Here is a 23,884-nt window from a genome sequence, read left to right as displayed (position 1 = left end):
CCTAACAATGCATTTCTGTCAGCAAAGCTATACCATCATCTCTTGGGAACCAACTATTAAAATACCTGAGCCTATGGGGGACATTTCTCATGCAAACCACCGCAGGTTGATTTAGCTCTAGTCCTAATTACGCATCTATTATATGAAAACATAGACAGATGATTCCAAATGTCAGTAATTCCTGGTTTATTAATATTTAAGTCTCAAGTGAAATAAGTGCGTTTTGCCCAAGGACTATTCTCTTCCTTTGTTCCTTCCTTCCTTCCTTTCTTCCTCATCTACCTTAATCATGATTATGCAATTTTATGGAGACATCTATGCCCTCTAGAAATATGGAAATGCAATGATTATTTACTAAATTTGAAGTTAGTATATAAAAAAAGGAACAGTGCTATTGCTACTCATCATGCCAGGCTCTTTTCCTCTTCCACGTTCTGATTTTCCTATCTGCAATATAAAGATGGTAGATGGGGTTTACCTCCCAAGTCCCTTCTGCCATCAATATTTGTGACATTTGCCTTTTGTTATCCTGTATACATTTGGAAATCATAAGAAACCTGGGTGATTCCCATTTGTTAGATTTTTATTGAACATCTACCTGGCTAAGAAGGCCACGAATTGTATCCCAGGCTGCTATTTAAATCCCTGTCAGGTCAGGCAAACTTTGGCTAAAATTGTAGTCTGTTTCTTCACTGTATGAATGTGGAGCTTGCTATTTTTAATACATGCTCCACACAGTCTAGCTATTCATGGCTGAGGGTTTGCCATGAACCTTCCAAGTTGTGTTAAATGACAAACAGCTCTAGAGACGCAAACATAGAGATCTTTCTCAAGGTCCTTTCCCCAGTGGGAAACATGGTTTCTGGTTGCTTTGCAGCTAGAGACACGAGTGAAGAATCCTGCTTATGTAGTGGTATTTTGTTTATAATATAACAAATAAAGCTTGCCTGAAGATCAGAGTACAGAGCTAAGCACTAATTAGCCACACACCTAGTTAAGAGGTAAACCACTACTTAGCCATATACACACTAAACCACTAGTTAGCCACACACCTAAACCACTCTTTAGCCATAGAGGACATGCAGTGGGGCATTCACCTTTAATCCCAGCACTGGGAGACAGAGGCAGGTAGAACTCTGTGAGTTCAAGGCCACCCTGGGTTACATGAGAGTGAATCAGTCTAAAGGAGAAACAAAGTTCACACCTTTGATCCCACTACTTGGGATGACATGTCTTTAATCCCAGCACTAGAGAGGAATATAAGGCAGCAGCTCAGAGCAGTCTCAGGGCGGTCTGAGGTATGGTGTAGAGCATTGCAATCCGAAGTCACTCTGAGGACAGGATTGCCCCCCACCCTCACCCCTGCTTTGGTCTGAGCCTTGGTAGAGGTGAGAACCCTCGTGGCTTGGCTGCTTTGTTTTTCTAATCTTCAGCTTGAACACCAATATATGTCTGTGTGTTTTTATTATTTGTGCTACATACTTGAGTGTTTACTTAGTTGATAGATTCTCCAGTCATTTCTACATATTTATTGCAAAGCTCAAATAGTAATGATCTGGTAGGAGGCGTTCTTTCTCTTTGCCTTTTCCAGCCCTGTTTTTTCTCTGATGTCCTATAGCATGCATAGGAGGTGAAAAGGGAAAGAAAGCAGCATTTAACTGGACTCAAAGAGCAGTCTCTCCATTTATAGCAACTCTTCGCTTGCTGTTTGCTTGTTTCAAGACAGGGTTTCTCTGTGACAGTTCTGGCTGTCCTGGAATTTGCTTTGTAGACCAGGCTGGCCTCAAACTTGCCGAGATTTGTCTGTCACTCTGCCTCCACTCTGCCTCCTGAGTGCTGGGATTAATGCTACCAGGCACATTTATAACAACTCTGGAGTGATGGTGGAAAGTCATAGGTAGCTGACATTGTCCTGTGTGGTTGCTCTCACCTGAACAAGGACCTCTGGGACCTTGAGGGATGATGTCTGTTCATTCACATGCATTGATTAAAACCACAACATGGTTAGAGGCATGCCTGTAATCTTAGTGTATCTTAGTGTTCAGGAGGCTGAGGCAGGAGATTTCTGATTTCCAAGTTAGCTTAGTCTACGTAGGAAAGTCTATGTCAACCTCATTACATAGTGAGTTCATGGTCAGCCAGAGCAGCATAGTGAGACTTTATCTTAAAAGAAAATCAAGGGGAAAAAATAGGACCTAAGATTGGGCAGAAACTACCAAATACAGTTGCATGCAAAAGGGATGGAGATCTGCAGTCTGCTAGGACACAGAGGAGAAAACATTTCTCTCTCTCTCTCTCTCTTTCTCTCTCTCTCTCTCTCTCTCTCTCTCTCTCTCTGTCTCTCTGTCTCTCTGTCTCTCTCTCCTTCCCTCCCTCTCTGTAATACAGAGAGGTAGACATACCATCTTATCACAGGTCTGTAAGATATTTATCATTCAGTAACATTGTCAATATAAATACATTCATTGAAGGTCAATGATTCATAGAATTCTTATCTGGCTGAAAAGAAAGAAGTTTAGACAATGAAGATCTTATTCATTGACCCTGTCATTCAAAACCACATCCAGAGTTAACTCCCAAGAAGAGTATTTTCTGCTAGAAACCTGATGTCTCTCTCTAGGATGCAATTATCACAACAAAAGGCAGAATCAAGGGAGGAGCAGTGAGTCACCCCTGGTTTTGGAAATTAAGAGAGAACAAAATGCATTGATTATTTTATATAGGCTCTGTCTCTGTCCTGTTTTTGTGTGTGTGATGCTGCGGATCAAGCACAGACTGTGGTGCATGCCAGTAACTCACAATGTGAGAAGACTTGCATTAACAATGATAAAGCAAGCCCATTCATTGGTGTCTCATGCACACATCTGTCAGAACCAGGAAGGATGGGGTTGGCTTTGGTTTGGCATAGAGTTGAGAAAGCAAAGTAGGAGGGAAGTTTCAGGGGAGGTGTCAGTGGCCAGATCTATGTTTTGTAAAGATACATTGGAAGGGACTGGAGAGATGGCTCAGTGATTAAGAGCACTTGTTCTTGTAGAGGACCAGGGTTCAGCTCCCAGCGACAGCTATTGGATCTATCTATTCAGTTCCAGGGTATCTGATGCCCTCTTGTGACCTCTATGGACACCAGGCAAGAATGCAGTGCCCATGCATTCAGGGAAACACACACACACACACACACACACACACACACACACACACACACACACAGGCACTCACTGAAAGTTTCAACAGCAGAAGCTAATGCAGCTAATCACTACTGATCATGCCATTCCTTATACTAAGTGCTGGTCATCCAGTCTTATCCCGGTAAAGCAGCCTACAACGACTTAATTATTATTATCCTATTTCACATGGGGAAGTATGGCAGGGCCTGGATCTCCTTTCCAGGTCTTACAAAATAATGGAATTTTCAGTGATGAGAAGACAGGGAGGAAAATTAAAAGTACCCTGACAGGATCATAGGCCAGGATGGAGAAAGAGGACAGTTCACCTTTGTTCCCAGGAGTCAACAGGCTGTCTTAGTTTGTGAATCACATAAACACTGAAGCCACATCTGCCATGGTGTTTAGAGGACAAGACTGAACTACACCTGCCTTGTAGTGACAGCTCCAGTTCGGTGGTGGGGGGAGGGAAGAGGCGGGGGGGGGGGAAGGCGGGGTAAGTTTTCAAGTCCTCTGACTTGTCCCTGTCCATTCCAGTTTGGCTAACAAAGTGCTCAAATTCTATTAGCCGAATGGGAGAATTTCTCCCTTGCCAATCTTCATTGTACCCTGGGGCAATTTATTATTTTTTCCTCCCCTACACTCGCATTTGGATCCCTACCTATATGCTACAGCAGGTTGGCCCTCATTATGTCATTGTATGTTAAGTTGAATGAGTTGTTATCCAGGAAAACTAATTACCTAGGGCAAAGGTAAAGATACTTGCGTGGTTAATTGGGAGTGTCTACACACGACGGGATGGGCACCCTTTTCTGATTCGCTAGTTTTATGATTCTTGGTAATCTAGTCAAAAAAGGACAGAAGATACATTTCATATTTCTCCGCCATCTAAGGGCATTAAAGTTCGTGGGATGGAGATTAGAAACGCGCCCACAGAAACCTTCTCGCCCGGGACACCGCCCTAAGATCAGAGTAGGAAAGACTCCTTTCTCCTTGGATGCGCTGGGCAAGCCCTGCCCCTAAAGGGGGTGGGTGGTGGTGGAGGTGGAGAAAGAAAGCGTCCACACCACGCGCGTCAGCCGGAGTACAGCCTGGCAAGTGATCCCGGCGCGCGAACCTCTCTGCCATTTATTTATTTCTCTTCCCACCGGGTGCGCTGTCCCTTTAAATGGGAATGCTGGTGCTGGCTCCGTAACACCGGAGCCGGCAGCTTGTTGATTTCGGCGCTGGTGAATTTCACATTGTTTCCACTTCACTTTCCTTGCCCCGGGGGAGGCTCGGTTCGGCTCTGCTCTTTGGACAACGCCGCCGCCGCCTCTAACCAGCACGGCTCGGGGAGGGTAGGGACCCGCAGCGGCGCAGCGGGCGGGGGCCGGAGGACCGGGTGCCGGGGCCACACGCGCGCACCTCGCTGCAGTCCGGGCTCCTCCCGCGAAGGAGCGCGGCCGCCGGGAGCGCAGCGCGACGCGGGGCCCGCCCAGAAGCCAGCCCTCCCGCCCACGGGCCGGGCTGCCCAGCCGCGCCGGGAGGCCGGGGCGGGGTGGGGGGCGGGGGTGGGTGCCGCGGCCGCCGCCGAGCCGCTGCTCCGCGCGTTTTGCATGAAGATGGCGGCTCCCACCGCCAGCAAGGCAGCCTCCCTGGGCTGCAACAACAAGCCTGCCTTCCCGGAGCTGGATTTCAGGTCTGGAGCTCGGGTGGAGGAACTGAACAAACTCATCCAGGAATTCACCAGGCACGACCAGCGGGAATACGACGACCAGCGAGCGCTGGAGATCCACACTGCCAAGGATTTCATCTTTTCCATGCTGGGTAAGGCAAGGAGGGCGCGCGGGGGGGGGGGGATGTGTGACTGTGAGTGTGCGCGCGAGTGTGATGGAGCGGGTGGGAGCCCTGGTCCCCGCTCCGGCGCTTGCCGAGGGTGTCACCCCTGGCTCCGCGAGGTCCCCTTTCCTTTGCACCGCCAGTCCAGCCTCCCCCACCGCTCCTGCCTGAGCTCGGCGCAGGGTGCCTCTCTCCTTCCCGATCACCCGCTCTTTTGTTGGTTCCTCGACCGCGGGGCTGGCGGACAGGTGAGGCGGCGGCGGGAGATGCCTCCCGGCTGGGGAAACCCCCGAAACTGCGCGGGCCAGGTGACACCGGGTCCCCTGCCAGCCCGGGCGGCCCTAGCAGCGTGCGGAGGCCGACCCGAGCCTGAGCGACAAGTTGCTTCTGTCGTGGTTGCGGCGCGGCGCTATCACGCCGAGCCCCGGGTGGCCAAACTTGTTGGGTGTTCCAGAGTAACCCGCGGAAGTAGTCCGGGCGCCCGGAGTTGCCGCAAGTTTGATTTGCAAATCGACTTCCCTTTGAAGGGGTCAGAGCATTTCCGGTGCTTCTCCGGATTGTTGCTGAGCTCGGAATTCCTAATTCCTTACTCGAAAATGACCAGGCTCAGTGGAGCTCTGGCCGCGGAGGAGCGCTGTCCCCCTGGTCTTTGTGTATTGTCTTAGTGCTGGCCAGGAGGTGCACTCCGAGCCGCCCTGAGTTAGAAAATTTCCCCACACCACATCCCCCAGTCCCTCACCTATCGGCCCTGAAAGGTAAAGAAAAATAATGGGTTCCGGGCGATCCAGCCCCATCCCAGGCGTCCTGCGGTGGGATTATTGCTTCTGAGTTGTAGAATGAGCATCCGCTGCCGGGAGCCTCGAGTGTAGCGCTGTCATGCAGCAGTGGTGGCCCCGTGGTTTACATTCAGCAGGACTGGACTGGAGGAGCCTGCTCTACAAACGTTTCCACAGTCAGTTTTTCAGATAGTGCTAAATGTGATTGGCAAAGGCCCTTTGGCCCCAGGACGAAGTCTTTGCATTCTCTTGTGATCTAATGAGATTGCAGCCCGCTCACTGTTGCTGCCCCCCCCCTCCGCAAGGTACCTATTCCCTCCAGAATCTCTTCCTCTTAGCCCAAGTCGAAGAGACAGAATGAATGGGACCCATCGGCACTGTGAAGAATTAGGCAAGTTGGATGGGTCACGTTAACACGGAACTGTTTTCCTTTTGCTGCTCACCCCACAAGTTATTTTAGGTGGTGAATGTGGAAGAAAAGATCTTTATTGAGATGTTTAACTGTTCAACTATTTCAGTTAATTATTATTTTAATTCACAGTGTGGTGAGAGTCAGCTTTCAGAAAGCCCTGGCATCTCAAAACCAAACCAGTGATTGTCAGGAAGACGGGGGTTGGGTGTGGGATAGGACACACAGAAAGCTCAGGGCACTTATTTAAGTAGCTTAATCATGGTCTTTCTCTTTGGCATAACTAACCACCGCTTGTCATTATAGCCCCCCCCCCATCTTCACTGTAAAGAGGATAGTCATGGCTCAGGAAGAGGGAGGTGATGGGGGAGGGTAAGAATAAATGCCTGGTTCAGTAGGAACTTATGCCCGGTTCCTTCCTCTGACACAGTGAATTGGTAAGGTCTAAAGCCATAGACAAAGGGTAAGTTATTCCAGGGTGCTTAATTTATGCACCTGTTCAATGTCACCAGTGGCATTGTGCTGACAGGTAAACAAGATTGGCTTCTCTTTCCTTTCAATCCCTTGACCTTGGCAGGGATGCTTTCTCCCCCCTGGGACTCTGCTTTTCTACCTGCAGGAGAGAGAATCCAGGAGTGTCATTTAAGCCCTGTGCCCCTCTGGATACTACCAGGCAGATGGCGGAATGAGCTTGCCTGTGTGTGTGGATCTGCATTCATTCCCAGTCTCCCAGCCCCTTGGTCTCCTTTAATGAGGCAGTGCTGGCTGTTGTAGACAAGCAAGGGTCCCCATGTGGATTTACTTTTTCTAAAGCAGCTTTGTTTTTTTTTTAAATTTTTTAAAACTTGGCTTAAGGAAAAAAAAAACCCTCTTTTTTATGCACTTTATTTCACTTGCCATATCCTCGTGTCTTTCATGAATATGCGGCTGAAGTGTCTTAATGGTCCCCAGCCCCTTGAGGTGTCACTTGGGTGGCATCAGGCTTTCATTTCAGGGGGTTGTTGAGGGGTTAGTTCTTTGGGATGTGTTCTGCCTCTCTGTCTGGGCTGCACCTGAGAACTGTCAGCAGCTTTAAAAAGTGGTAACCTCTCAGGATGACATGGAAAAGCATTTGTCCTAGCCTTTTTAATGGAAATGTGCATAATGCTCCCTCTGTAGTGGGCAGTTGGGAGCTGGTGATGATGGCCAGGCAAGCCTCTCTGTTACAAGGTTGTTAGCTTAGACTGAGCTCCTGGGAGCTTCCCATCTTTCCATTTTACCTAGTTTGAAGGGAATTTTCTGCAGGTGACCCTTCACTCTAGGACACCTACTGTCCTGTCAAAGCAAGGATCTGTACCGGCTTAGTCACCCACTGGGGGGTTGTGGGAGACCCTGGGAACTGTTCTTTGTGCAGACATTCCAGTTCCTTTGGAGGCGGGTGTTAGCTGGCATCGTCGAGAGTGACTTCTGTTTCTCTATACCTCGTTCTATTCGGAGAATGATTGCTGTCATTATCCAGTTAATATTTGAGAGCCCAGACTCTGTGACGGGAGTGGCAGTACATAATAAATACCATTTATCAAAATTCAGGGGAATTGCCAGAGTTCATTAATGTTTTAATAATATTTGATATTTGCATACTATCTCTGCTGGATCTTTTGTTATCTTCATTCCCTGGTGAGGTTGGATGGGGACTGGTGGTGTTTCAGTGGAACATATGTGCAAGGGAGGGGGTTCAGGAGATGGAGAAGGCAGCAGGACACATGTAGTCACCAACAGGCAAAGGTTTGGTGCCATGGCCCTGTCAGGAGGATAGCTCTCATTTGCTGATCAAACCTTCTCAGGGCAGGAGCCCCAGGGGGCTTTTTGAGCAGGGTCCTTGTTCCCATTTCACAGGTGAAGATGCTGACAATTAGTGGGATAAAAAAACCAAACAAACAACAACAACAAAACAAAGACCACAGTGCCCCTTACCAGCAGGAAGTAGTTTGGAAAGAACGACGCCCAAATTCCCAAATATTGTCTATAAATGTTTGTTTTCATTTAAATAGACTTGGTTATATAAAATAAATAAGAAAAAAAACCAAATTGGGCCTCAATAAAGACATTAAAGATTTAAAAAAACAAAAACAAAAAACAAAGACCAGTGATTAGTACACCGATATATACCTCTTACCTGAGTCCATTACAAATGGGAGAGTGAGGTCAGGGAGGGAGGCTATCTTCTGAGAAATCACTTATTTCAGGATTTTGGGTCTGTTTTGAGCTGAGAGGCTGAGAGTCTTGAACACATGCAGCCATTGCTAGTGATTGCTGGGACACTTGAGTTCAAGTGTTTTATTCCTCGACAAGATCACCTATTTGAATTCTTGATTGGGAAAATCACAGAGAAACAGTCAGGAAAATCTGTGGTTCCAGCCTCATTCTGGCTGTGTGGTCTTCGTTTTTTTAAAATCCATTATACATGATATCTGCATGTAAAATTCTCTCAATGGAAAAGGCGCAGACATGGTTTTATTATTTACCCAAAGAAACGTGCTGTGTGAGAAAACACAGTGAACTTCAGCTGGAATGACTCCCACAGCTTCACTTCAGAAAGAACTGTGGAGGATACTCTGCAGTAGTCCCAGGGATACAGGCTGTGGCCGAAGGTAGCATGGTTTATCCCAACATTCACTTGCATTTGTTAAGTGCAGAGTGTGTGCCTGCTTCAGAAGTTGGTTCCTTTGCCTAAATCTGTCAGCTCCTATAATTCCATAACCTTAAGGATGTGACCCATCCATGTGTTTTGAAAATAAAACAGATGCCATCTTAAAGATGGAGATCGGAGGGTGCAAAGAGGTCAGTTTCTTATACTAGGATCACATAGAGTGTGAGTTTAAACCGACTGCTGTTGTCAGATCTGTTAGACCCTGGTATCTCCAATGCAAAAGCTTTTGTCCCTTGTCCCTTTTTGCCCTTTGTTCAGACAACAGGAAGGGCCCGAGGAATATTCTGCTTACTAGCCTGCTCTGTCTGTAAGAGCAGGGGTGATTCTCTTTGCCCATTGATTGCTATCTGTTTCTTTTGTACCTTTTCTTTTTCTTTTTTTTAAACCTAACAAGTACTGTTTGCCTTACCTTAGCAGGAATCTGAGAATACAATAGGAAGTAAAAACCTTGAGAAATTCACAACATGGGTCTGTTTTGACTCCATGCTCTTGCTTGTACATTCACTCCAAGAATAGGTTGCTGGCTGTCCCCCCTCCCCCAATCAGCCCAATAAACACCATCAAAGTACTAGCCCCTTCAGAGTACTGAGTGAGTGCTCATGGGTCTACTATATTCCCGGGCAATCTTTATACCATTTATAGGCCATTTGGGAGCAGTGACTTTCTGATATATGAATGCCAAGTGACCCAGCCACATGTATTGCACATGTGGCTGAATCGCCTCCCCCCCCCCCCAGCTTGGTAGCTTAGAGTTGCACTCGATACTGTGCTTTTCCCTTATAGATTCCAAGATGATTTGTAGTTTGCTCTGTCTCTGACAGCATGTACCTTTAGGGCAGTGGGGTCCCTCTGCACGCTTGTTTTGGTGCTAATCTCAGCTGGTTCTCAGCAGTTGTGTCCTTCATCCTCCATGGAAGAGTGTTGGAGCTGTGGTGTGTCTGGGTTCTTGTGGCGCTGGTGCCATCATTGGACACTGATCCTGATTAGGCTGAGCCTCTTCAGTGTTCTCACAGCCTGTTAGAATCCCTCTCATCAGACTGAAAACTTGCCATTGAATGTTAAGCCCTTTTAATTCTCCCGGGGAGCGTTAGGAAAATTCAGACTTTATGGTCGCATTTCAGAGCTATTGATTCACAATCCCCAGAGATCTCCAAACTGGACCTTCAGCACTTCTGTCTGTCTGTCAGCCTCACAGCCTGAGGATGTGCATTCTCTGTCTACTAGAGCCATCCCCAAGTGCAGTGAGTGCCATCCCTGTTTTCTTTGGAGACTAGGTCCATGGAAAACCTCAGAAATTTGCCCAAATTTACTACCAGCAAGTAGATAGCATGGCTGAAATATAACCTAGGTCAGGCCAGCATCGATGGAGCCTTCAGCAAGAAGTGCATTCCCCACTCACCTGGGCTAGGAGACCCAGATTCTACCACATGATTTCTAAATTGCTGCCTTGTGAATTTTGCCAAGTGATTTATGGAATGGGTGTCTCAGTTTCTGACTATGAAGAGCATGCCAGTTGTGGTTAATGACTGTACCTACTTCCTATGTTTGACTGCATGGGCATCTGAATCCAAACTCTTTTGTGCAACCCAAAAGAAGGGCGTTGTGGAGTTCTGTTTTGTAGTCAGTGGTGTCTGTGTGACCATGTGTCTCCCAGCCTCTGTTGGGCTTTTCTGCCCATTTTCCATGACTAGAAACACAAAGAAGTCAAACCATTCTGCATGCCTTGCACATTTTACTAGACATCTGTGTTTATATTTGTACCCTGCTTACACCTGTAGATACTTACATGCATTCGGTTTTGTATGACAGAGACCTGAATGGGATTTATGCTGTTTCTACATTTCACCAGCATGGGGTCATCTACTGTGCACTGAAAGAGGGGCTCTGACGAGCTTGGGGGATGATGACCACTTGTCCTGTCTTTCACTCATTCCTTTTTTCCCCCTAAGATGACATTTTTCAGATTAGAGTTCATTCTGTGTGATGTACTAATTGAGGGTGACAGACCTCTGGCTTGTGTGACTTTGGTGCATCTCCTGCCTCATTTTGCACATTCCATACAAGACTTATGATTCTTCCTTTCTTCCTTTTCTTGGGTTGCTCTATTTATTGGCTTTCTAACCTGACTCCATGGAAACAGTTAATGGGGACTATGTGAACTTTAATGAGAAGAAAGGATATCTTTATTTTTATTAACCTCTGAGACAAAGCATAGCCTCCTATTATAAATAATAGGTGACAAACTATAGTACTATTAGTGATGTCTAGGTTTTTGTTGCTAATAGGAATCACATTTTAAATTTATTTTGTATGTGCATTGGTATTTTGCCTGTATGTATGTCTGTGTGAGGGTATCAAATCCCTAGGAACTGGAGTTATAGACAGTTATGAGCTGTGTCGTGGATGCTGGGAATTGAACCCAGGTCTTTTGGAAGAGCAGGCAATGCTTCACCACTGAGCCATCTTTTCAGCCCTGGTATTTCATATCATTGTACATTGTCACATGTATTCTAAAAGAAATTGGCCCACTAAGATGACTTAGTGGCTACAGGCATGTGCCCATGAGCCTGACAACTCTAGTTTGATCCTTGACAATCACATAGTTGAAGGCAAGAACCTGCTCTCTAAAGTTGTCCTCTGACTTCCACACAAATTCTGGCCACATGCATGTGTGCACATATACAGAATAAATACTTGCAATAAAAATAAGAAAGATGTGACTGTTCTTTCCCAATAAAGGCAGACACCAGATATGCTAGCTCTTATTTGTTGGGTTAACAATCATATATATCTCGGATTTACTAATAAAACCTGTATATTAATGTTGTCTTTCTTTGAAAATCTGGGTAACATTGTTCTCTTAAATATCCTGTCCTTGCCGGGCATGAAGGGGTGATCCCAGAACCTGGGAACTAGGAGAACCTTGAGTTGAGGCAAGCCTGAGTCACATTACAGTGAGTTCAAACTAGCATGGCCTAAAAGTAAGACCCTGTCTCAAAACCCTACTAAACAAACAATAATGTTCCTGGCAGGAGTTTGTAGAATAGACTGGGCTGTAAAACAAACAAACAAAAAAGATCTCTGCCACAGAAGTAGTTAAGGGTCCCGTTGAACATACTCTCCCTGCTCAAAGGCCACTTTACTCATGTGACTTCCCTGTAACTCTAAGGAGGAAGAATGTTGCCCTTTTTTCCCTTCCCTGTGTTCTCCTAGTACCTTGCCCCCCATAGTACATTCTTTCCCTGTGTTTGTTTCTAGCACTCAGTAAAAAGTGTATACACAGTAGGCACCTACTAAATACATGTAAGATGACTTGCGTTAACTATTATTTTAAGCTCTTGTTGTTTTTGTTTTTCCAAGACAGGGTTTTTCTGTGTGACCCTGGCTATCCTGAAACTTTGTAGACCAGGCTGGCCTCGAACTCACAGAGATACTCCTGCCTCTGCCTCCTGAGTGCTGGGATTAAAGGCATGTGCCACCATTGCCTGGCTTATTTTAAGCTCTTTTTATGAGCTCTTTAGACAGGACAGATGATTCGGTAGGTAAGAGCACTGGCTGCTTTTGAAAAAGGCCTGGGTTTGATTTCCAGCACCCACATGGCAGCCCACAACTGCTTTTAGTTTCTAGTTCCAGGGATCTGGCGCCCTCTTCTGGCATCCTCAGGTGCACATGTCTATCGGTAGGCCAAATACTCCTACATAAAAAAACTCTTCCGAAATTGTCTCATGATTTTCTCTCTGTTAAGCCACACTTGATAATCTTTTCTGGGGCTGTGGAATCTTGGTCTTACATTCTTTGTTGGTAGAGGAATATAATTGACTTTTTCTACATAAGACTTTCCTACCTTCCTTAAGACATACCCAAGGCGTAAGAAATACTCAGTGTGATTGGGTGGGGGTGGGGGGTTGTTGCTTGCTAGAGCAGCAAACAGTGCCTTGTAAACTCCTGGGCACGGGTTCTTTGTTGTGGCCCTGGAATTTTGTGCTCTGGGCATCTCCTGAACCAGCCCCTGTGCATGCTGGGACTTTGCACTAGCCATTGTTCCCAATCAGGTGTTGAGTAGGCTTATCATTCATCCTTCAAATGGTTAGATGCTTCCTCTGGGACTCCAATTACAGCAATTCTTAGTTATAAATGGAGTATTTACAGCCAATAATAATTTATCTTTGCACAGTAAACAAAGTGTTTTATAGACTGCAGTCCACATTCTTGTATGTATAATGGGGCTGGGCTAGGCCTTTGTGAGAGATTGTATAGGCAGCCTTAACTCCAAGTTATGCAAGGGGCACTGGGACCAGGAGGTCATGGCACTTTATTTAAGGTTGCAGATTTGGTTGTGGAGCAAGACTCAACTCAGCTACAAGTATCTCTTGTTGCAGGATACTGAAAAGAATTTACAGGGCTTTTACCCTCAGGTATCTTTCATTGGCTTCCTGCAACAGATCTGTATTCTCAGACAAGGCCAGGGCTACAGGTGTCTCATTCACCTGAGGGGTTTTTTGTTTCCCCCTTGAGCTGAGGAAGTGTTGCAGACAGTTTTAACACTGTGGCCATAGTTCCTGATTGCTTGGTCCCATCCAGCTTGTTCCTAAGGTAGGTGGCATTGCTTGCAATGAGTTTGGGGCTTAGTACTTGTCAGCTGAGTGATCACTTACGGACAGTTCATAATTATGCCATTCCATGAGACCCTTTCCCCAGGGAAGAGCTATATTCTCTGCTGCCTTTTCGTGCATTCCCTCTGCACAACGTAGAGAGCCAGAGACGGAACTGCTGTAAGTAAACCACTGTAAGGAACTGTTGCTCAGTTTGGTTTTTTGTTGTTTGTTTTTTTTTGAGAGAGGGTTTTACTATGTAGCCCTGACTGTCCTAGAACTCCCTCTGTAGACCAGGCTGGCCTTGAACTCAAAGGGATCTATCTGCCTCTGCCTCCCAATGCTGGGAATTAAAGGCGTTTGCCACCACCTCCTAGCTATGTGTTTATTTTTTTTTTTTAAATATATTTTCCTCAGTACTTGATTACTATTTGTGAATTAAACGAAGCCCAGAGTGGGAGTTGGTCTAGATTGTATTTATGTTTTTGTTTCTTCTAACTGGGGTTTGAATGTCTGCCACATACACACATGGTGAATGGTGCTAGGCATTCATTCACTCATTCACGAATGGTGTGCCAGCCGTGTGCTGGTAAAGCTACCATCACTCGATGACTGTGTAAGATCATGGAGTAGTGAATAAAACCAGCAAGGCTACCTCCGAGGCTTCTGTTCTCTAGAGGATGGATACTGTGATTAAGCTTGAAATGAAGAGATGTGGGAAAGCAAGTAACTTGGACTGTCACAACGAGGGGTTGGCTGTGGTGCAAGCCATAGAGAAGGATTCCTTGAAGCAAATTCACTTGAAGCACAAGAAGGCGGCAGCTGCAGGAAGCTCAGGTAGGGGTGTATTTGGGTGGACAAAACAGCCAGTGTAAGGGGGTACAGCTGCAAGTGTCTTTCAGGGCTACTTAAATTACAGTTAGTCTTGCCTGTGGGGAAGAATGGTTTATGTTCAGTTTGACCAAGGCTGGGAATGTAGTATATTTCCAGTGGATGGAGGTTTTCCAGGTAGGACCACCCTTGGTGGTGCTTTTCTTGTCCCTGGCATTTAGGGAGAGGGATGGAGATGAGGGGGACCTTAAACGTTAGATTACAAAGCCATTATTATTATTATTATTATTATTATTATTATTATTATTATTAATAATTATTTTGGAGATGGGAACTTATTGTGTAGCCCAGATGAGCCTTGAATTCATTGTGTAGTCCAGCCTGCCTGTGAACTTGTGGCATCAGAATCCCCAGCAGTGAGGGTGAGCCTCTGATTGTTTGTACCATTATGCCCAGCAGGGTGACAGATGCCAGAGAGGCCCTTTGGAGCCCTGCTATTCTCCGATTTCACCTCTGATAACCCCAGGCAGGGCTAGAAAAAATAAATCCTGGGTTGATTTGTGAACTCTGTAGTGTTCACAGGATGACAATAAGCCTTTTGTTTTTGTCTGGTCCTCTCTAGTTTCCAAAATACCATCACATGCAGTTTATTCTCTTGACTTACCTAACCCTGGAAAGCAGTTATTGTACCTGGGACGCCTTGGGAAGAAGGGATGGCCTAGAGAATGCCAGCACCTCGATGAAGGTCACAGACATCGGCATTGGGGTGGTGGTGGTGGTGTGTTAGACTCTGGTCCTTTGAAGAACGCCCAGTTGCCTGGTGTTCTATGCCAGTTCCGACCCAGCCTGCCCTGGAGAGTGGAAGGAAGCAGGCTTCTGGATGCCCTGAAGGTGCAGAGATCTGAAGCAGGATGAAGCCCAAAGCCTGTGTGTGTGTGTGTGTGTGTGTGTGTGTGTGTGTGTGTGTGTGTCTGTCTGTCTTCACGTGCCAGTGCCTGGATCCTCATTCCACTTTTAAGCACTTCTCTAGACTGCTTCAAGAACACCCTTGTAGCAGCTGCAGCTGTTCCTAATAGCAGCTGCGTGTGCCGCTTGTGTTGTGATTAATAAAGGAAACTCCACAGTTTGTTCTCACAACTGTGCCCTTGGTGAGCGCAGCCTGCTTTCATGCGGGCTGTTTCTGATTTTGAGCAACACAGTTCTACTGGCACATGGGTGCAGTTTCTCATGTTGTGGTGACCCCCAACCATAAAATTATTTCGTTGCTACTGCTACTTCAGAACTGTAATTTTGCTACTGTTGTGAATCAGAATGTAAAATATCTGAAGTGAAACTCCAAGGGGTTGTGACCTACAGGTTGAGAAGCACTGACTTACAGCAAAGCTTGTGGCCTGAAGGCCCTGACCATTGGGTGGTGAGGGAACAGTGCTATGGTTGGCTCACAGATGGTCATACCCAGCCTTCCTTGTCAGTCAGGGAGTGTAGGTGTGTGTTGCAGGGCAGCAATGAAGCAGGCCTACCATTTTCTAGTATTTGCCTGCTGGGTGGTTTCAGAGCTTGAGTGTGTTGTGTATTAAACGTCTGCTTTTAGCAAGACCCCCCTCCCCCACTTTACTTCCAAGTGCCAGATGTTGTAGGCATGGGATGGAGTCTTGAATTTGCAGTTCTAACACATCTGGTTAGGTAGCTGCTGTTTGGGGAACCATACTTCCCAAGCCACTGCTTCAAGACCTAGGGTTGATAGCTTGGAGATGTGTGGAGATTTTAATGAGCAATATACAAAAGCCTTTTTTCGGTTTTTGTTTTTTTTTTGAGAACAAAGTAAAGCTTTAAAGAAATACGGTGGGGTTTGAGACTGTAGGTCAGACAACACTGGGCTTCTTAGCTGATCCCCTCTGGTCTGAATGCATTAGGGAGACTGAGGCGCATAGAGAAGCCATAGTTCATTCATTCAAGGGCATCCAGTTACATGGAGGGGGTAGTCACGATCTCATGTTTCCTCTGTGAGTATGTGTGTCTGCCCTAGCTTGCTGTCTTGCTGCTTTTATTTTTAAATTGAAAATCTAGCTATGTAACATTGGAAATAATGATAATCGCACTAACTAGTGTTTATTGTGTCCCAGGCACAATTCTAAGTATTTCATACTTGCCCTTTATTAACTAAATTAGTAATTACCATGCTGTGAAGAAGGTAATAGTAACCCTTACTTTGCCGATGAGAACTCAGAAGCAAAGAGTGTTAATGCCAGCCATTGTGGTGCCCCATGGTGGAGTAGGGAGTGGTTTGAACGAAGAGGTCTAGTTTCAGGCAGTAAACCAATACGTTGTACTAGTTAGGTTTTTAAATCAACTCAAGCCAGGGGCACCTGGGAAGAAGGAACCTCATCTGAGAAAATACCTGCATGAGACTGCCCTGTGAATTAACAATCGGTGAGACATCAATGTGGGAGGGCTAGGCCACTCACTCCCTATAGCTGGCGCCACCCTCGATCCTGGGCGGGTGCTTCTGGGCTGTGTGAAGATGTGGGCCTGAGGAGACATCAGTGGGCAGCATCCTCCGTGGTCTCTGCTTCAGTTCCTGACTCAACTTCCTGCCTTAGCTTTCCTCAGTGAGGGACTACTGTGAATGTTTAAGCTGAAATAAATTCCCCTCCTCAAGTTGCCTTTGGTTATGGTATTTATCATAGTGGCTGAGGGCAAACCAGGACATAAGTTTATACCTTCCCTCTTTTTATTTTATTTATTATTCATTTTTCTTTGTGTGTGGGTGCTTTGACTGTACATATGCTTGTGTCTAACGCATTATTCCTGGTGCACCAGATGCCCTGGGATCTGGCCACATGGTTGCTGGGAATTGAACCCAGGTCTTCCAGAAGAACAGCAATAGCCTGTGGTTTTTTAAACCTTTTTTTTTTTTTTTTTTTTTTTTTTAAAGAGAAACACAAATAAAGAAATCTTTCTCATGGAAAAGTGGAAGCCATCCAAAGAATCATACTATTTAATATTCCAAAGAAACTCCTCCATTTTACAGTCATGGAAACTGAGGGCTGCAAAGGGGAGGGGCTCCATTATCTTGGGTCCCAGCTTCACTTTTGGGGAGAGAAGAGGTTCGCAGAATGTTGTGCAATAGGTGATACTGCACACAGTGTTTGTACAAACACACAGCTGGCTGTGTGTTTGCCTCCCAGGGAAGACTGCCTGGCTTTGAAGTCATTTCAGGAGGGCTCTGCCTCAAGGTAGGGGACATTTCTCTGCTACAAAGCCTCCTTGTAGTTTGAAGTTCTCTTAATTGCTGTTAGAGTCAGGATGCTCAAAAGGAAACCTCATGGGCTGAGTGTGTTTTGGTCTGTCATGTTTGCTCTGGTCCTTTTGATTGTTCCCGGTCCCTTCCTCTCTGGTTTCTCTCCTCTGATGTGTGTCCTTTTACACCTGAGCTGTTTTCATAACTCAGATGGTTATTTTGATCTCCAAACAATCCAAATCTGGGATAAGGAAGGCTGGCTGGCCCTCCCTGTGGTTAGCAGAGTGGGAGCTCTGTAGTCTGGTCTACATCTTGGCTACATCTCGGGGTGAAGGAGGGCTGGCATTACCCTCTCCTGGGGTTGGAGGTCTGGGATCTCAGGGTCCTGAGAACTTAGCACTCTAACAGGGTGAAAAGAATCATGAAGCAGGAAAGCCACACACTGGTGCTGGTCCTGAGGTCATGTGACCTACCTACGGCATCACTGTATGGACAGGATGTTTAACCCCCAGAGTGGACAGAGACTTATTCAGGGCCAGGCAGCAGTGATGCTGGAGATAAAATCAGGGGACACTGTCCCCGTTGTTTCAGGTGTTGAGCCTGGCTGTTTGCCATCCCCACTTTGCAGCTGAGGGGATAGGTATTTTTGAAATCACTTGTTTTAGGCCAGCACCAGAGACTACTCAGCCAGGCAGCATGACTTCTTCATCCCTTCTCTGCATCATCAGGAAGTTGACCATCCCAGGCTCTGTGTGGTAGATGATGGAGAACCTGGGCTAGTGACAAATGTTTGGGGGGGGGTGGGGCGGCAAGTGGACGTGAGGAATAGTAGGCAAGGTGGAGAACAGAGCAGTTTTACTCTTCCAGAAGCCGGGCTGGCACGGTCCTGTTACTGGATGTTTTTTGGCATTCCCTTAGGCCCGGCATTCTTTTGATGCTGTGGTTTTGTGTATGAATAGTCTTTTGTATGCGACCTCATCCTGTCCCCAGTTTCCCTCATTTTGAAAGTGAGAAGGTGGGCCCCAGCTAATTGATTGATTCAAGCTCCACAGAAGTCAGCCGGGCCCCTGGCACTGAGTAAATTAAAGCAGTTTTGTGACACTCCTTTCCCCGCCCCAGTGGGTTTCACTTCAGATTTAGAACATTTAATGAGGGCATAGCTAATGTGGTCTATCCTGGGGGTGGTGGGAAGCAGATGGTTTTCCTAGTGAAAGACTGATGGCAGTGTACTTTTGAAAAGTTTATTTTGTAATAAAAACTTATTAGACGAATGGGCTTTTATGCAAAGGATCTGCCTCCTTACTGTTGTGTTTTGTTCAAAGTCCATAGCCCTGCCTAGTTTCCCCATGTTGCATGGGTCTGTGCTTGTATTTGAACTTGTTGTATAGCACTGAACATATTGGCATATGCCACCGTGGCTATTGACTGTCAACTTGACAGAATCTGGGACCACATGAGAGATGGGGCTCTCTGGGCATGGCCGTGCCAGATGATCTCAGTTACTATCAGTTGAGGTGGGAAAGCTCATCCACAGTGGGTGGGCGGTACCCTTTCCTGGTCAGTCCTGGGCAGTGTCAAGCATGGAGGGAGAGCTAAGCACCAGCATGCATTTGCTGCTCTGCTTCTTGACCAAGTGTGCATCGTGACTCCAAACTCCCACTTCTGTGGCTTTCCCACCATGGTGGATAATTGAACTGTCAGCTGGACAAGCTCTTTGTCCCATACGTTGCTGAAGAATATTCTGTCACAGGAAAAGAAACCAAGGTAGGGTCCTTTGTGAGGTCTTGGTATTGATGATGTCAGAATCTGCAGAGAAACCTCATTCTGATCTCCCCCGCACCTCTTCCGCGCAGGTAAAAGTCTCAACAGAAGTGTACATGGCCTTGGGGGGGGTATATCCCCCTGAACAAAGTAGATGCTTATGGAAACAACCTTGTTAATAATTTTATTTCTGTGTAATTTTGTTTGGGATGGGTCTGGGTAGCCCAGGCTGGCTCAAACTCCTTCACTTCTTTCCTCCTCCTTGCTAGTGCTGGTCACATAGGTGTGTGTCACACATGTGACTGGTCCAGGTGGGACAGGCACTGTGTAGAGGCACTGAGTTGAGTTGTTTGTTAAAGTGGAGACTCAGAGCTGACCATGACAGGAGAACCAGTGCTGCCTCCTCCAGCCTTGAATGTCCCTGCACTCCAGCCTCCCTTCCACGCTCGACACCGCCCCCCCCAAGCCTCACATCCCCCTTGCTCCATCCTCGATTCGGTATCGTGTGTTCCCCTCCCTGTCCCCAGCCCCATGTGTTCTCACAGTCTAGCCTCAGCAAAGGAGCTTTTCTTGAGAGGTGGCAGCTGATACTCTAGCTTCATAGGTCCTAGCTGGTGTGGCTGGTTATGAATTTGTAAACATTTGTAACTGACATCTGATGTTTCTCACTACCTTGACATCTATCTCAAAGATGGCCCTTCGTATGAAACACAGTCCAATGGAGACTGAACTAGTATTGCTAGTATTATTGGTGATTTTGTTTTTGTTCTTGCACTCGGGCAGTTGGATGGCACTACTGATGACCATTTTTGTGGTCCTACATGTTCTTATAGTGGCTCAGGATACCCTAATGTGAGACATTTCTCCAAATATCAAATAACTGCTTAGATTATTGCCTGTTGAGATATTTGGTAACTGAGACTTGTGGTGTTGATAATTTCTGCTAATGGGAATGAGGCTGGCTTGGACAATGTGGTTTCTATCTGTGAGGTAGGCAAAATTTGTAGTTCCCATGTTAAGTTTCTTTGTCTGAGGTGAACAGTGATTTTGTATCCATCCTTCTGTATCTGGAAAGGAAGGGTAGAGGAACAGGAAAGATCCACAGTGGTGCAGTGAGAAGAGAGAATGTGGGTTTGGGTCAGGCAGACCTGAGCCCCAGCTGACACTGGGGAAGTTGTCCTCATGTTAAAGTCTTCCTTGGTGCAGCTGGAGCCAGAGAGTGTGCTCATCTTCATTCATAGCCTGTCGTGGGTCCCTAAGACTCTGAAGGGAAAAGCCAGCTTCACAGGCTTGCTTCAGAGACTGACAGTACTTATATGGGTCTTGCCTGAGGCACACAGAACATGACACCTGTTCCTTAAACCCCATTCTCCCTAACTGAGATGGGTGTGGCAGCCTGAGCTCCAGGAGTCAGTGAGATCTGCTTAGGGCTCTTGCAGTTCTCTGTGAAAACATTTTGTCAACAGATTGTTGAGCATGCAGGATAGAAGCTCCTCGTGTCCTTTTCAGGTTTTGTGGATAAAAGAAAGGTGATTTTCCAGGAAACGTAAATTTCTTTTTTCTTTAAAGCTTTCCCAGACGTTTTATAGTATAGGATTGGCCAAATGAGGCGCTTATTCTGGCCATTGTGCAAACCCTCCCCAAGGGGCCTAGAGGATGGAGAAGTGCCTTTCCATCTCACTAAACTAATTACATGGATTAAAACCCTCTTGCCAAGGCTGGGGAGACGACTCAGTCAGCACAAACATAAATACTGAGTTTGAATTCCCAGCACTTATGTAAGAGGCCAGCTCCTTGGCACAGGCCTGTAATCTCAGCACTGAGGCTTGCTGACTGGCCATTTTAGCCAAATCCTGAGCTCCAGGTTCAGTGAGAGAGATGCTACCTTCAAAAACCAAGGTGGAGAATGACCGAGGAAGACACCGAGGTCACCCTCCAGCCTCCACATCCACAGACCTGGGCACTAATATACATACACATGCATACCACACACACACCAAAACTTCTTGTCTGACTGGATTGGAGGAATTGACATCAGCTGATGTTTTAATTTTGTTGCTTATGTTGATAGTTATGCTAGCAAAGAAGACAGGGAGAATTAGAGAATGCTCTGTTAGGTCTGATTGGAGTGTGTTTGGGTGGGGTGGTGGAGCACTCACCTGTGAATTCCTGTGAAACTAGGAATGACCCTGATCCTCTTGAGGAAGCCGAGGAACAGCTCTGTGGAGTCCATCTTCTCCTTCCCCCTTTCTGTGAGCTACAGGGATTAAATTGACATTGCCAGGCCAGGCTTACACAGCACACACCTTTTCACTGCTGAACCAGTTCAGGATTTCACGTCAGTCTTATCCATATTGTCAGTCTCCGTCCTTAGGTGAGGAAAAGCCCAATGTCAGTCTCTCCTTGAAGGAATAGCCGTCCTATGACCTGGGTGATCTCCTCTTTGGTGTGAGTATTAGTTCCTTTTCTGTTGCTGTGATGAAATATCCCAGAAAAAAACACTTTAAGGGGAAAAGAATTTATTCAGGTTTACAGTTCCAGAGGGATAGAAGCTATGTAGCAGCCAGGCAAGGCATGGTAGCGGAGGAGGAAGTTGGCTGATCACATGGCATATGTACTCAGGAAGCAGCATGAACAGCAAGAAGGATAGGGTTATAAAATGTCATAGCCCCACCCTCAGTGAAGGACTTACAGCAAGACTCCACCTCCTAAATGGTCTACATCCTTTCCAAACAGCACCACCTGCTGAGAACTGCATGTTCAAACACAAGAGCCTGTGGGGAACGTTTTTTACATTCAAACTATAGCAAAATGCATGTTCCTGTTGCTCAGGTAGGAGGTGGACAATGACGTGTAGGGTGTCTGAAGTTGAGCTTCTTAAAGGATAGGACAAGGGGGTCTGTTTCAGAAATAGTAGAAGCTCAAATTCAGATTGCATCTCAGAAAGAATTAGACTATGTATTTTATTCACACCACCAGTAAAAAGTTTGTAAGATTCTAGTAGCATATATGTTGGTTCTAGTTCCTGGTTGTCTTGTTTTCAGGGTGAGGGGGATGAAGATTTCGAAGTGGAAATAGCTGTGTACTTACCTTCAGGAGAAGTCAGGTAGAGGGCTGATTGAGAAGCTGGGAAAGCCATGCCCTGCTTGAATCCAATTAGGAGTGAAGAGCCTGACATGATAGAATGGGGCTAGGGCATTTCAAGAGAAAGGAAACAAGCCCTGGGGTCATTGAGAGGAGCCTGGGCTGGCCCCTGAGTAGTATCTGGTGCAGCTGTTTATCTAGTGCGGAAGAGAGCTGCTAAAGAGGTTTCCCAGATGTTCCGGGAAGAGTGAAGTTTTCTCATAAAACCACTGGGTTAGATGCCAGCCAGCCACTTCCTCTGTGCAGGCGGCCCTTAGGTTCCCATCTGTAGAAGTAGAAAGCTGGGCTTCCCTTCCCATTCTGACTTTGGATTCTGTGCACAGTGCGTTCTCTCTGGTTAATGGGACATTTGTTAAATGTTAAGTTTCCAGTCAGTGTGGAATTTTGTTGTGGTTTGGCAGGCAGGAAATCACTTTTTAATCGAATTTCTGGAAAGCAAGTTTGTGTTCTCATTTTTTGAGGAAGTTATGACATCACACATGACACATTTCCCCAACTCTCAGCCTGGTGACTAAGCCCCAGGAGAGTGCAAGCCCTCCTTGGCAGGTTGGTACCCTGGCTCTGTTGCTGTTGGTGGCATGACAGCTCTGGGCCATGCTTAACAGAAGTGTAACTGCAGAGTAGAAGGCACCAGGAAGGCCCTGAGCAGTTTGTACTGAAGGTGACAGCCAAATATTGTGGTGCAAATTAAGTAGGACACCAAATGGGAAATTCATCTTAATCTTCTTTAAATACTTAACTGCTCATTTGCCAAGGTTCTAAGTAATACAATTTCAAAGGTTCAGAGGTGTCTAATACAATTTTCCCCCTCTGTACATAATTCTCTGCCCATTGTGTAACTCTATTAGGAACATTAAGGTAATTACAGAGCTATGTTCCGCTTTTGGATTACTGTGATATTTGCCCTGAGTCTGTCTGTACTGGCCATATTAACAAGCAGTTACTACAAATTAAAGACAATCTAGCAGATGCCTGAATTAAGATGCCCTTATCTTTCTTTTGGGGATTTCTGAGCAATACAGGTAGCAGGGTGCAGTGTGGGTTCAGAAACCCAGTCTCCTTAACTCAACATCTGTGTGTGAAGTGTGGGCATCATCTCAAGTCCCAGGCCCTGTGAGTGGTGAGTGTGAGAACCTGCTGAGGGAGGCCGACAGTACTCAGAAGGGAATGGCAGGGACCAGGGATGGGACTCAGCACAGTTCCCAGTGTGGGTGGGCAACAAGGAGGTGCTGTGCAAGCGTCCTGGTGGTCTCAGGGTGCTTCAGTGGAGTAGAAGCTTCATACATAATGTTTGGGCTAATGGGAACTGTGGCACAATAGTCTACACAGTGCTTTAATTCTCAGTCTTGTCAGATAAATGGTGTTGTATTTTGTTACTCTGTGGATTAAGCAGCGAAGGTGCAGACTTGATGCCTAAAATCCGATTGGAAGACAATTCATTCAACCTTTTGGCTTGTGT

The 23,884-nt window shown here is 46.3% G+C and overlaps 1 protein-coding gene across 1 annotated transcript in view; it reads left to right on the top strand.

Annotated features, from left to right (window-relative positions):
* Positions 1 to 4,220: 4,220 nt before the first annotated feature.
* The window catches only part of Mb21d2 (Mab-21 domain containing 2), a 98,570-nt gene continuing 78,906 nt past the window's right edge, over positions 4,221 to 23,884 (top strand). The window contains exon 1 of the mRNA XM_051191259.1: positions 4,221 to 4,970. Coding sequence (XP_051047216.1) covers positions 4,760 to 4,970 — 211 coding nt within the window. The 5' untranslated portion in view covers positions 4,221 to 4,759. The remainder of the gene's footprint in view (positions 4,971 to 23,884) is intronic.

The sequence above is a fragment of the Phodopus roborovskii genome, unplaced genomic scaffold, assembly GCF_943737965.1.
Source record: "Phodopus roborovskii unplaced genomic scaffold, PHOROB, whole genome shotgun sequence".
Classification (NCBI taxonomy): Eukaryota; Metazoa; Chordata; class Mammalia; order Rodentia; family Cricetidae; genus Phodopus; species Phodopus roborovskii.
This window is presented reverse-complemented; position numbering and strand designations above follow the sequence as displayed.